Here is a 13,305-nt window from a genome sequence, read left to right as displayed (position 1 = left end):
AATCTCTCTTTGAATATATCTAAGAGTGGGCCTTTGGACTTACGCACCACTGAAATCTGAAATGACATGCCTGCACACAAGCCAAAGCTGGCTGTGTGGAGCCATCTGGAGCCATTACTCTGGAGCCATTACACCACCCACGTATACCCGGACTATCAGTAATCCTGAGCGCCCCCATCCTCCGTCTCTGCCTGCTGCTGCTGGGAACCACCCTTGCTGTCACTTGTCTCCAATCAGACTATAAGATCTTGGTGGCACTGGCAGGTAGGTGGGGGCCATCTGTAAGCAAGTCAGTATGCAGCTTTTGGAGGGGAGATTGGATGTCCGTATGCAGTGAGAGCGGGCAGCATGTTTCTCTGTGTGTGTGTGTGTGTGTGTGTGTGTGTATCTATCTCTCTATCTCTCTATCTATGTAAATACCTGTGCACTCTCTTTCAGCATTGGTGAAAGGTGGCTTCTGTACCTCATATTCCGAAACCACTTAACAACAGAATAATTAAGACAGAACAAAACGGCAGCTTTCTCCCAATAGTTATTCCCAAGCAGCTCACCGTATAAGTGTTTTTAGTGCCTCTTAGCGGAATGTCTTAATGATCCTTAGAAGGTTTTAAACCTGATTCCTCCCGCTCTTCAGCAAGTCAATTATTATCCATAAACAAGGAAAAAGCAGTGGCGTATTTTGTAAATATGGTTCAGGCTTGAGTGGTTTTATCTCGCACACCAGCAATCCCCTGGGTCTTGGCTTTGGTGAGGAGAGGAGATTGCCAGAGACAGGCCAAGTAATTAGTGGAATGTGGACAATGGTTGTGGTTGTCATTTGTATTTTCCACCCTTAGGCTTCAAAATGTTTCAAGCCTTCTCTGGCAGTTGTGCTGGCTGTTTGCAGGTGTGTGCTGTAGCACTGCACTGTGAGAATCTTGGACATCTAAGAAGCCTATCATAAAATCACATCCGAAAGGCAATGTATCAGGATGACAACATGGTAAAGAGCCAAAGTCAGACTTTAGATGCATTTTACAGAAAAGAAGGAAAGAAATATATTCAGAGGTGTAGTGGACAGAGAGGCAAGGACTGGGTGCTCTACAGCAGCATGCAGAAAATGCTGTGGAGCCACTAGAAAGGCATGAAGAAGAAGTGTGGGTGGCGTAATTATAGTGACAGATGGCTCACTCCCCATTTGATATCAAAGCAAGGGGGCATATTGCCATATGCAGAGGATCTGGGCCTGTGGGTGTGCTTGTGTGCCTTGCCAGTTCCTAGAGAGGGTTCTTTGGCAAGGTTTCTTGGAGAAAGGATGCTCCTGAGATAAAACCAAACCTGCTTGGACTTGGATTTTTGTTTTTCTGTCTTTCATCTCAGCAGCAAGCCTTGAGGCAATCTTTAGGCAGGCACTGCATTTTGAGGTGGCACACTTTCCCTGGTTCTGCAATCTGCATGGGGCGGCTTCTAGGAACCACATCAAGCTGATCAACTGGACTTCCACACCAGTTTCGGCACATTCCATGCCACTCCTATCTTGGCCAAACCTTTCTCCAAACGGTGTATGTGTGTATGGGGTGGGGGCATGTACACATGCATGAGACCACATTATTGACTACCTTTTCTGATCAGCTAATGTCCACCCCCATGTTGAGGGAAAAGGACATTCCTTTGATTTTATGTTAATTTTGTTCTTCCCCATTGCAGGAACAGGCAGACTTTTTAAAGGGGATTAAAAGGACTTCACACATTTTAATCCCTTAATGACAAAAATGAAAAGTGAGGAATTCTTTCTAACCACAAAAACAGAAACATTCAAAGAACTTTCACTTTTACTGACTGTATGTTTCTGCAATGGCGAGGACAAAAATTAATATAAAATGAAAGGAATATCTTTGTTCCTCCACATGAGGGTGGAATGATGGCCCTAGGGAGGGCTTCAGATTCAGAATGTTTTGTGAAGTTCTGGCTCGAAACAAGCCAGTTTTGGCTCTTTTTTCTAGGTTTAGTTCTCACCCTCCCAAATCCCCCCCCAAAAAATCAGAGGAGTTACCCATAGCCTTGAAAAAAATAAAACAGGCTCCAGCCAATGTGGACTTCATGTATGCCAGGTTTCATAACTTTATGCCCATCCATTCAGAAAGGGGAGCATGCTATTATTCCTTTTCATGAAGGCAAAGAGCAGATTCCTCCACATGCTGGTGGAATGATGGTATTTCTGGTCTTCAGAAGTGTTTGTAAAGTTCTGCCTTAAAACAAGACTGATTTCACCATTTTTATCCATTTTTAAAGAAAACCATAGCTTTGTGGGGGGGGGATGCACAGGGCCCCTGCTAATGTGTAATCTATGTCTGACAGATTTCATAACTTTATGCCTATCATTTCAGAAATATAAAAGGGGGCACAAGGGGGAAATATGTGACAGAAAGGTTTACTTGGGAGGCACAGTGGATTCTTAAGAAACATGGCTTCAAGTGATTATTGTTTGTGCAGCTCCGATGACCTTGAGACAGCACTTAGTAAAATCAAGACTATATGATAATAAATGTGAAGTTGAAGACTGCCTAATTTGTGAGAGTAAAGAGGGGAGGTGTGAGACCAAAGGGGTGATATATAAAATGGTGTGCTTGGAGTGCATGCAGTTTTATATTGGCAAAACTGGTCAACCCCTGATAAAAAGATATAAGGAACATCTGGCAGACATACAGCATAGAGACAGAACATAACCATGGGCATTGAGTGCATGCTAAAGAACAACATTTGAGTAGTGAATACAAAGATATTCACCTTGGCTGTGGAGACAGATGTGAGGTAACAAAATATCAGAGAAGCCATATATAGAGAACAGTTGCACCCAACTATAAATGTTAAAGAGGAAATGAGGGAGACAATGAAATTCATTGGTTATTGAGTGTATGAACGTCATTATGCTTTTGTGTTCTTTTCCCTCCTTGCATTGTTTTTTCCTGTATGTGATATTGGGAGTTGCACAGGATTGGTTGATTGCCTTTAGTTCTTTAGCTGAATCATGGTGTGGAGTTGTATTTAAGAACAAGACCTCAGCCACCTTTGTATAGCACTAAGGATGATGTCTTACAACAAAATGTTTGCTATTTTGTTACATTTGTGGTTTAGTTTTTAAGTTTTTAAACTTTTGAATGTTTTTAAAACTTTTGAATGTTTTTAAAACTTTTGAATGTTTTTAAAACTTTTGAATGTTTTTAAAACTTTTGAATGTTATTAAACTTGGGAATGTTTTTAAACTTTGGAATGTTTTTAAACTTTTAAAGTTTTAACTTTGAATTAAGCATTAAAGAAGGTCATTGAAAAAAGCTTTGATTTTCTTTTTAATTTCTCCATTGACCACTATGGGGAGAAATCAGAATACATTTTGCTAATTCCAAAATTCTGAACTATTTCCAAAATTAATTTTGATATTTTGGAATTAATTCCAGCTTTACCGATCCCAATTAAAAATAATAATAATAATAATAATAATTTATTTTTAATTTTAAAAAAAATTGGATTAGGATTTTAACTATTTTTACCTTTTGGGGGTAATTTCAGATAAAATACAAATTTTTTAGTCTGAATTTGCACTGGCCTAACAAGCCCCAGAGACCCTTAGTTTACACTGGCATTTTCTGTGCACTTGAAGAAATCAACAGGTCAGCCATTTGTCTGCAGAAAAAGGAATTAGCACAAGCAAGCAAAGACAGTGATCCTAGTGTGGGAGCCGCTGCTAAATGTACAGGCCCCAGAAGATATGTACATAAATATCTTATAAGTTTATAAGAGATGTATGCTCTGCAGGATTTTTAAAAAAAATAAAATATTATTTCAACATTCTGGAAAATTTTAGTTTCATGCTAAGTTTCATAATAGAATATGTGCATCATGATATTTCTTTATTGAAATAAATGTGTTTTTAACCTGTATGTTAAAAGTGCCTTTTCTTAACATAAATTTTAAGAACGCCTCTTGAGTTCAGTACCCCTCCCCGACCCGACCCACGGTGTAAACTGATACTTTTAAAATGCTTGTGCCTCAGGCAGCCTCGTCCTCAAATCACTCCCTCCCCACTCCATACTTTCATTGCAGTTTCATGTACAGATTTAAGTTGAATTTTAAAAAAAAATGCCTGACTTCCTCTCATATCTTTAAGGGGCCCCAAATGACTCTCCTGCCCAAGGGCCCCCAGACCCTAGGGTCACCCACCACGGAGTCTGTATACATACAGAGGAACACTTTCCTCCCTGCAAAATCCCATGCAATGCTAATGTGGCTACTGAATGGATAGGTGTGATCCCCGAAGTGAGGTGAGATGACTGTAATGATTCCCTAGATGGAGGCTCAAGAGCCACTTGTGTCCAGAAACATGCACAAACACAAGAAAAATGCACAGCTGTACCAAAGCAGTGCACTCTATGCCCACAAATCACACGACACTCATCGGACACATGTACCTCCACTTCAGCTGTACCAACTCCAGAATTCATCAGTTGCTACTGGATATTCACCAGGTATGGTGAACACATTCCAAAACTCACCAGAAACATTTTGTTGTTGCTCCCCATTTGTTTGGTTCCAGTGCTTAAAAGAAAGGACACCCCTGTAATTAGCAATGTAGCACCCCTGTAATTAGTAATGTGACCACTTGTTGATTTCAGGTGCTCAGTCTGGTCTTCATGGAGGATCAGAAGAGAACTTTCCTACCATCAGCTCTGCCAGTCATTTACAAATCCATGCTGAGGCCAGCTGAGACTCGGATCCATCTCTCATATATTCCCTCCTGTAAGGTGAAGAAGAAGAAACCAAGGTGCTAGGCGAGGTTGGGCCTGTTTTGTCATCTCAAAGCACCAGCAGGAACGCCATTAGAAGCATCCACAGTGCATAGGGCACTGAAGGCACTTGGCAGAGACGTTTCCACATTGCAACTATTTTACAGTTCCTGTGGCATTACCATTTTACAGTTCCAGTTGCACCTCTGCCCAAAAAACATTTCTGAGGGTGCCTCCAGATGAACAAACTGTCCAGGGGATCAGTCTACTACACTGGTCCCATTCGAAACACATGCTCAAGGTGGGGCTCAGGAGAAAAGGGTTCTGTTTTCCAGCAGAAGCAAGATTTTCTCATAGGCACATAGTGTGCTTGTCCGAGGGCAGCATCTCAGCTCAGCCCTTTCTCCTCCTCCCTTCCCACACAACTATTCCATGTTTGCCAGCTACCCAAATTCAAACTATTTGTCTTCCTCTTGGCTTTCAGGTCCCAGACAGGTGGATGAGTGGCATAACAAGTATTATGCTCAGTGGCAGCACCAGGGGGGGGGGGCGGAATTTGAGGAGGTCACACAGAAGAGGGAAAGCACATTTATAAGTGGGCTTGCTGTGTCCCACACAGTGGATTTCTGAAACAGAAATGGGGGTGGAGGGAAGCTATTTGTCTGGGAGAGGGCGTACCCCTTGCCCTGCCTCTGCAGCCACCTTAGAATGTATGCTATTCAGGCAAGGGGGTGGATTCCAATCTGACCTGTGTACACAAAAATCACCTTGACAGCCCATCACGGACTAGGGCACCCCAAGATCTAGGGAAAGAGCCCTTTTGAATGATCAAAGCCCATATTTACATGGCTATGCCTGTCACGGCCACTCTTCCAGCTCTGCCAATCTCACCTGTCCCTGAGACTAGCGTTTTGGGTGGTATACAAACATAGGAACATAGGCTCTGAATCAGACCATTACTGAGTCAGACCATTGGTCCATCTAGCTCAGTATTGTCTACACAGACTGGCAGCGGCTTCTCCTAGGTTGCAGGCAGGAATTTCTCTCTGCCCTATCTTGGAGATGCTGCCAGGGAGGGAACTTGGAACCTTCTGCTCTTCCCAGAGCAGCTCCATCCACTAAGGGGAATATCTTGCAGTGCTCACACATCAAGTCTCCCATTCATATGCAAGCAGGGCAGACCCTGCTAAGGGGACAAGTCATGCTTGCTTCCACAAGACCAGCTAACACATACAAATGTGTTAAATAAATAATAAATAAATAAATGGCTCTGCACATTCTCCCTTGCTGCCCCTTCTGCTTGGATCACCTCTCTCTTGGATGATGTCTCACCTCTCTTTTCCTTTAAATCCTTCCTCCAAGCACATCTTTTCTGGGAAGCATGGGGCACTTAACCCCTTAGTGGTTACTCTCAACCAAAATGTGTGACTGGCTGGCTGCATTTGCTTACATTCACTCCATTACCTGATAACTGTTGAAAGAGGCACCTTTTAAAGTGATGACTCACTTTTATTCAGAGAGCAATTGCTCCTATGCAATGCCAGCACAGCATCCATATGTGGCTGTTGCTGGTGTCTACCTTGTATTTCTTTTTAGATTGTGAGCCTTTTGGGGACAGGGATCCATCGTGTGTGTGTGTGTGTGTGTGGTGTGTGTGTGTGTGTGTGTGTGTGTGTGTGTGTGTGTAAACTGCTCTTTTTTTTTTTTTTGCTAAAACATGGTTTTTAAATAATGATAATGAAAACAACAGCAACAACCATAGCTTCTCTCTTTCCCTTCTGCTGTCTCCACACTGTCAAAAATTTAGAGTGTCAATACCGCAGGACAAAAGCATCTGTTTTCTGTTTATGTCGCTACTCTGTCAGGATCCACACACACTGATTACACACTATATTTTATTATTAACAAACAAGCATCCCTAGTGCCTGGGAGGCATTGGCAATGGCTAGCATTTCATTTCTTTGATCCAGGAAAGCTAGGGGCCAATCCACAAGATGCCCAAGTCTAACCAGACACTTTCCCCTCTGCCTGAATATCACCATGCATGGGCAGGTGAGTTTCCTGATCAGTCCATCACGATCACAAGCTACACTTTTGTACTGTACCATTCAATCACGTTTGGAAGGCTGCCAAGTGGCAGGTTGGGTTTGGGTCTTAATTACTCAGACGTTCCGTTTGTGCTAAGAGCATCGAGCGATGCGAGCAGTTCCCTGTTTTGCCCTTCATTATGACAAGGCTTCTTCAAGACTCTTGCTCAGAAGCATCCAGCACTGGTAACAAATAGAAATGGGATGCAGGAATGGATGGACCATTTTGCTGATGCTTCAGGGCTGGATCTCTGTTCTTTGTGAGTTATTAGTGGGGGTGGGAAGAGAAGCAAACAGCATCTGCCCCTACGAGCAGTTGGTCTCCTGCTGCTGCTGCGATTTCTGAGCCGCCTCTGCTTCTTCTCCTTCCTTAGATACCAAGTTACCAACGCTAAACCAATCCAGAGCCCAATTTCCCCTCCCCTCCACTCTGTAGCTAATCTGTCTCCTTTCTCTCCCTCTCTCTCCAGCTCAGCTTTGCTTCCTCAGCCATGAAGCTCCAGAGGCTCTGGCATCCCTTTTCCTGGTGTTCCCTGTTCCTTCTGCTCATGCTTTCAGGTAAGTGTCCAGTGGCCCATGATTCCCCCCCCCCCCGCCCTCACCCCCACTGATGCTCTCCCCCCCCCACCCCGCTCCCAGATCTATGGCACTGGATTTATTGGGGATCCAATGACAAAAGCGGCAAGCAGTGGAGGGCGGGGGAGCTTGTGTTTCCTTGTCACAAATGCGATCTGCTAGATGAATGCAGCTGGATGAATTTGCCTGGACTGTGTGAGACAGAACAAGGGGAGCATTCTCTCTCTCTCTCTCTCTCTCTCTCTCTCTCATTCCTCTGTACTCTACAGGCATCTCTGCCTAGACCTTGCAGGGACTCAGCACGTGTCTGAGACCAGACAGCTTGCCTTTTGCCAGGGAAATCTCCCAGTCCCCTAATTCTCCATGCTGTTTTCTTTCGCTCATTCAGTGTTGAGAAAGGGAGGGGAAGGCTCTTTCTTTTTAAGAATGAGTGGCAAATGCATACTGTGGCAGTGAGACGGGAGGGGGGTCAGCTTTTATTCTCCGCTCCTGCAAAGAGAACTAATGGTTAGAGCACAGGGTGATGATGGGGAGTGATTTGGAGCCCACCTCCTGGGTCCTCGTCCAAGCTCTGCCTAGGGTGAGAGTGTCGGGTGGTGGGGAAAATAGAACACCCTGAATTTTTCTCCCTAGTTCTGAGAATGGAGTTCCATTCTTCCATTAAGGTCTGTTTAATTTCTCAAATGAGAAGTGCCCAGCTAAAGCCAATCCAGCTAGTGATGGGACAAAGAAGTCTGACTTGTTTACCCCATAAGTGTGGGGCTTGGTTGTGGTTCGTCAGCAGTGCAAGAAAGGCACTGCACATGGACAATGGTGATATCTTTTCATTCTTAATGTACAAGTCCCAGCATGGAAAACAGAGGAGCCCTGGCCTCAAGCCCTGGCTACTGGGATAGAAGAAAGGGCAAGGCTGAAAGTGAGGGCTCTGGGCTTCTGACAGCTATTCAAATTGATACATGTGTCCTATCCTGTAGGTTCAGGCAGTTTTAAAGTGCCCCACTCTTGTTGCATTCACACGGCAAGGATGATCATCAGGTGCAAAGGAGGACAGCAGCAAGGCCCTGGGACCATTAGGCAGAGAAGAGGGAATTTTGGCAGGTGGCAGCTTGATAGGCAGTGGGGGAAGAAGCAGCACCTGCAGAAATCCCTTCTTCTGAACAACATTTAAAGGTACAGGAGCCTTTTCATTTGGACATTCACATAGGGTCAAACTAGATGTGGTACAAGAGTTCCATGGTTGGGACCCAACTTCCTTCCTTTCTTAAAAAGCAACCATGTGTGTGTGTGAGTGTGTGTGTAGTGATTTGGACTGGGGATGTGGTGAACAGGGAAAGGGAGTCTAACCCTTTCCACCTGTACTGTGGCTCAAATCCAAATAACCCCTCAAGGTGTTATTAGTAATAGAGAAAGATGTGCACGGTACAACTTGTAGCCATACATTTTGCCCTCTGCAGGTAAAAGCTATTTCAAAGGACTGATTGAAGCCAAGGAATCAGCATGGGGGCAAAGGGTTAGAGACTCTGTTCTCTATGCCATGGCCCCAATCCAAATCAGTACCTCCCCACGCCCGCCCACCCCCCATGACTGCTTTTTGAAAAAGAAAAAGACATTAGGAGTTCCAGTCAGGGTATTCCTGGGTCATGTCTGGTTATCCCTGTTTTTATCTCCTACTACCACCAAGTCTAAATATGTGTAACTAAACTGAACACAAAGTCTTTGCCTTTACCCTCACCTCCTGCTTTCACCCCTCCCTCTGTTGCTTCCCATGTATCAAAATATAAATCGTAACTTCCTTGGGGCTAGAATCTGTTATTTTTAAAAAATCACTCTGTAAAGATACACACACACCTGTCCAATCTTTCCCTAACCTCCTTAATCTATAAACAAAACAGCAACAGTAATGATTTTAAATACTAAATTATTATGATTTTTTAATTTTATTTTATTAATCAGCCCTAATGCCTTTCAATTTATTCCTGCTCCTTTTGCTCCATTCAAGGGAGTCATCACCTTACAAAAAAGGATCTCCACCTTCATTCAACTCTCTCCACTTCCCCTTAATTTCTTTATGTTCTGAAACTACGGTGGCACAGCTGTACAGTGGCAGGCAAAAAAAATGCTCCTGCATTTTTCATAGCGGAGTTGAAGAGGGAATTTCGACAGATGCCACTTGTCATGTCACAGTGTTGCAAGGGTGGGAAAAGTTGCCTGTGACAAGATTCTGTCTTCTACCCAGCTCTGAGAGATACAGGAGTTCCACTCTCCTTTACATCTGCTCACCCTCCTTAACCCATTGATTCTCTCATCCCACTGATTTTCCCCACCACAAATTAATAGCTGATCCTCTTCAAGAGCTGGAGTAGTCTTAGAAAGGTCTTGCCTTTGAAAGAAGGGTGGCTAAGGGGACCCTACCAGCTTCTCCCTTTCAGCACCAGGAGAGGATTAGAAATCTAGCAGAAGGTTCATTCAACTGAGTGGTGGGCCACAGGAACAGTGGTCAGAGGAGCTGAGATAAAGAATGGTCATGATGAGAGGGAAGCATTCCATGATATGAGTCCCCCACCTGCAGTCCAAAGTGGTGCAGCTCAAGACACAATGAGGACCAGACCCCTGTCCTTTCAGCTGCCCCTGTTCTAATAATCTGACCGCAACCATGTGTCTAACACTCCCTGAGATCCATGAAAGAGACCGAGGGGTTGGGCTGGGGTTTCAAAAATATCGCCACAGCCCTGGATGTTGGCCCTCTCCCTGCACCTAGGACTCCCACTCTCTGCATGAGCCCTTGGGTCAACTATCTTGAGAACTGCTTCTTGTGGGCATGCTATTTCAGGAGCTGAGCAGCATGCGTTTGATGTTACTGTTTGGCCGGAAAACCCTGTGGTGGAGCACGGAGGGTCCCTGTGGCTGAACTGCAGCACCAGCTGCCAGGAGGCAGATGCCAAGGGAGGCTTGGAGACATCTCTGATCAAGGAGAGAAGAGACAATGGGACTAGCTGGGCAGCCTTCCAGCTTGTTAACATCACAGAGTGGGCGCCCGCCCCGGAGTGCTTCTTCAGCTGTTACGGAGAGCATAAATCTGTGCGTGCAAACATCGTGGTGTATCGTAAGTGGCGACATAGTAAAGATTTGTTGTTTATTTTTGTGCCCCTCCCTTTCTCCAAAGAGCTCAGAGCAGCCTAACTGCAGGCAGGCTCCCACTCAGGTAATGGCCCGGTCTGGACCTGCTTAGCTTCAGAGATTGAACTTCAGAACAGGCACCAGTCAAGGCATTTACCGTCCTAGGAGCTTTCCCAGACAGCAGGCTTTAATGTGGGATTAAGAGGGTGAAGCACTGTGAATTACAGGGCATAGCAATAGCAATAGCAATAGCACTTACATTTATATACCGCTCTATAGCTGGAAGCTCTCTAAGCGGTTTACAATGATTTTAGCATATTGCCCCCAACATTCTGGGTACTCATTTTACCGACCTCGGAAGGATGGAAGGCTGAGTCAACCTTGAGCCCCTGGTCAGGATTGAACTTGTAACCTTCTGGTTACAGGGCGGCGGTTTTACCACTGCGCCACCAGGGGCATAGCGGATGTTTCAAATTTGCCCCAAAACCATTACAAAAAGTCAATTTTTTTTTAACCTCAGACAGAAGTTGAGCGTTAGTCTCCAATGCACAATGAAAACCCCAAATTGTGTATGGAGTGCTCCCAGGGACTTCTGGATGGTATGTGAATGCACACCTGCCTTTCCATGGTGAAGCAAAGTAAAACCACCATCTGGGAACGGCCCAGGTGACTGGCACTGTCCCAAATGCCTTGGCCTGCGCCAGCAGGTCCCTTCTTAACTTCTGATGGGAGTGGAGGAAATAGCAAAAGCCCTCATCAATCAGAAAACTGCCTCCACCCTTGATTCTGACCCCCTCACCCTGAAATTGTATTCCTTCCTCCAGAGAAGAGGCTACGGTCCTGAAAGTCCTAATCACAAAAAGCTTCTGAGGACTGCACAACTTCAGCCCTCCAGCTGTTTTTTGATTACAACTCCCATCATCCCCAGTCACAGTGGCCAATAGTCAGGGATGATGGGAGTTGTAGTCCAACATTTGCAGAAGGGCCAAAATTGTGTAGTCCTGCAAGAGTGGGTGGCTAGCCTGGAGCACAGGCAGCAGGAGTTTGTGGCACACTGAAGCAGGAGCCAGAGGGATGGCTAATAATAATAATTACATATATATATATATATATTGTTCTCTGGGTGGTTCACAAAATAAAACCATAAAATAAAACATACTATTAAAAGCAAATTAAATCCGATAAAATACAACTAAAAGCAAAACAGTAGCATGTAGTCATTTAAAGCCTGGGTAAACAAAAAGGTCATCAGCTGGTGTCTAAAAGAAGATAGTGAGGCTATTTTCACGATGGGGGAAAACCAGGCTAAAGAAGGCCAGCCCGGTTTTTCCCCTTCGTGAGAACCAGTGGGCTTATGGGTGAGCCCGGTGGTTCTCTGGTGGCTAGCCCGCCAAAGTGGCCCTCCCCAGGTTGGCCCTCCCCAGTGGCCCAGGTTAGTGGCCCTCCCCAGTGGCCCAGGTTAGCAGAGTGAGCATTCTGCTAACCCGGGTTTTGTGATCGTGTGCCACCACGGCACGGCTCTGCACCCTGGCAACACATGGGGAGACCACTGCCGGGAGGCTGCAAGCAGCCTCCCAGGTTCGGACGTCTCTCCAGGATGCCCTGTGTGCTCATGTGGGGCATCCTGGAACTTCAGGGGGCCACACAACCCCCAATCCCCATCCCCCCTGTCAGCTCCATGATGGAGCCAGCAGTCATGTGGGCGCCCAATCTGGCCACCCAGCTACAAGCAGCTGCTTGTCCGCGGAGAGAAGGGACTAAGCCCGCTTTCCCCACAGAACTTCCTCAGGCGCTTCACACCAATCATGTGAAGCGCCTCAGTGATGGGGCCAGATGGGTCTCCAACAAACTACAAAAACCTACAAAACCACATGGAGAGAAAAAGGGCTACAGAGAGTCACTATACTCTCTCTGCTACAGAGAGATACTGTCGTAGAGTGGCACTCTTTAATACTGTGGATGCGATTTTTGACAACCATTCCAGAAAGCTTGGCTGCCACTGCTTTAACCCTTTGATTATCTGAGCCCTTTCTCATGATCAGGGAGAAGGGGGTACAGGGTCAGTGGGGAGGAAGCCTTAAAAAGCACCTCCACGCAGATTATCCATTTCTGTGTGTTTGACGGGCAGATTGTCCACCCAGACAATTACCAGCTGCTGCCAGTAGCTGGAGGGTCGGGGTGCCAGGATGCATCACCCCACCTCGCATCACCCCACCCTCAGAACTCCCATAATGCACCGCACAAGTGTGCAGTACATTATGGGGACCCCCCGCTCCTCCCCAAAGCTGGCCAGGAGCCCCGCAGGCTGCCAACCCAGGCAAGGCTGGCAGATGAGAATAAAAACAGGGTTAAGAAGGCACTCGCTCTCTTAACCCCTTTTAGAGGGTGGTTCCAGAGATGGGTTTTCACCGAGGAGCCACCAGGATCGGGCACGATCCTGGCAGTTCTTATGTGCAGGCAAAACCAGGCTTGGCTTCATTAGCCCAGTTTTGCCAGTGTGCGTGACAACAGCCTCTCTGAGTGCCACAACAGAGAGAGGCTGAAAGGAAGGCTGTCACCTTAACTGCCTATGTTGGGATGGCCATTTTGAGGCTTTCCAGCTGTTGTTGGAGACTACAATCACTTGCAGCTGGGGATGATGGGATCTGTCGCCTAACAGCTGGAGAGCCTCCGGTTGACCAGCCTGATCTAGTTGAGGGGTTCCTAACCTGTGCTACTCGAGTTTTTGCTGAACAACAACTGTCATCATCCCCAATAAACTGTGG

The 13,305-nt window shown here is 45.8% G+C and overlaps 1 protein-coding gene across 6 annotated transcripts in view; it reads left to right on the top strand.

Moving 5' to 3' along the window:
- Nucleotides 1–245: 245 nt before the first annotated feature.
- The window catches only part of ICAM5 (intercellular adhesion molecule 5), a 46,071-nt gene continuing 33,011 nt past the window's right edge, over nt 246–13,305 (top strand). For 2 of the 6 annotated variants that reach the window (XM_053303324.1, XM_053303325.1), the window contains exons 1-2: nt 7,143–7,405; nt 10,254–10,526. In XM_053303324.1, the coding sequence (XP_053159299.1) occupies nt 7,339–7,405; nt 10,254–10,526 (340 nt within the window). In that variant the 5' untranslated portion in view covers nt 7,143–7,338. Of the gene's footprint in view, nt 265–6,985; nt 7,108–7,141; nt 7,406–10,253; nt 10,527–13,305 lie in introns of those variants that run through there. The other 4 variants (XM_053303321.1, XM_053303320.1, XR_008317845.1 and 1 more) reach the window with 4 other exon arrangements.

Source organism: Hemicordylus capensis, chromosome 2 (genome assembly GCF_027244095.1).
Source record: "Hemicordylus capensis ecotype Gifberg chromosome 2, rHemCap1.1.pri, whole genome shotgun sequence".
In the NCBI taxonomy this organism is placed as follows: Eukaryota; Metazoa; Chordata; class Lepidosauria; order Squamata; family Cordylidae; genus Hemicordylus; species Hemicordylus capensis.
Note: the sequence above shows the minus strand (reverse complement) of the source record. Positions and strands in the feature narration are given on the sequence as shown.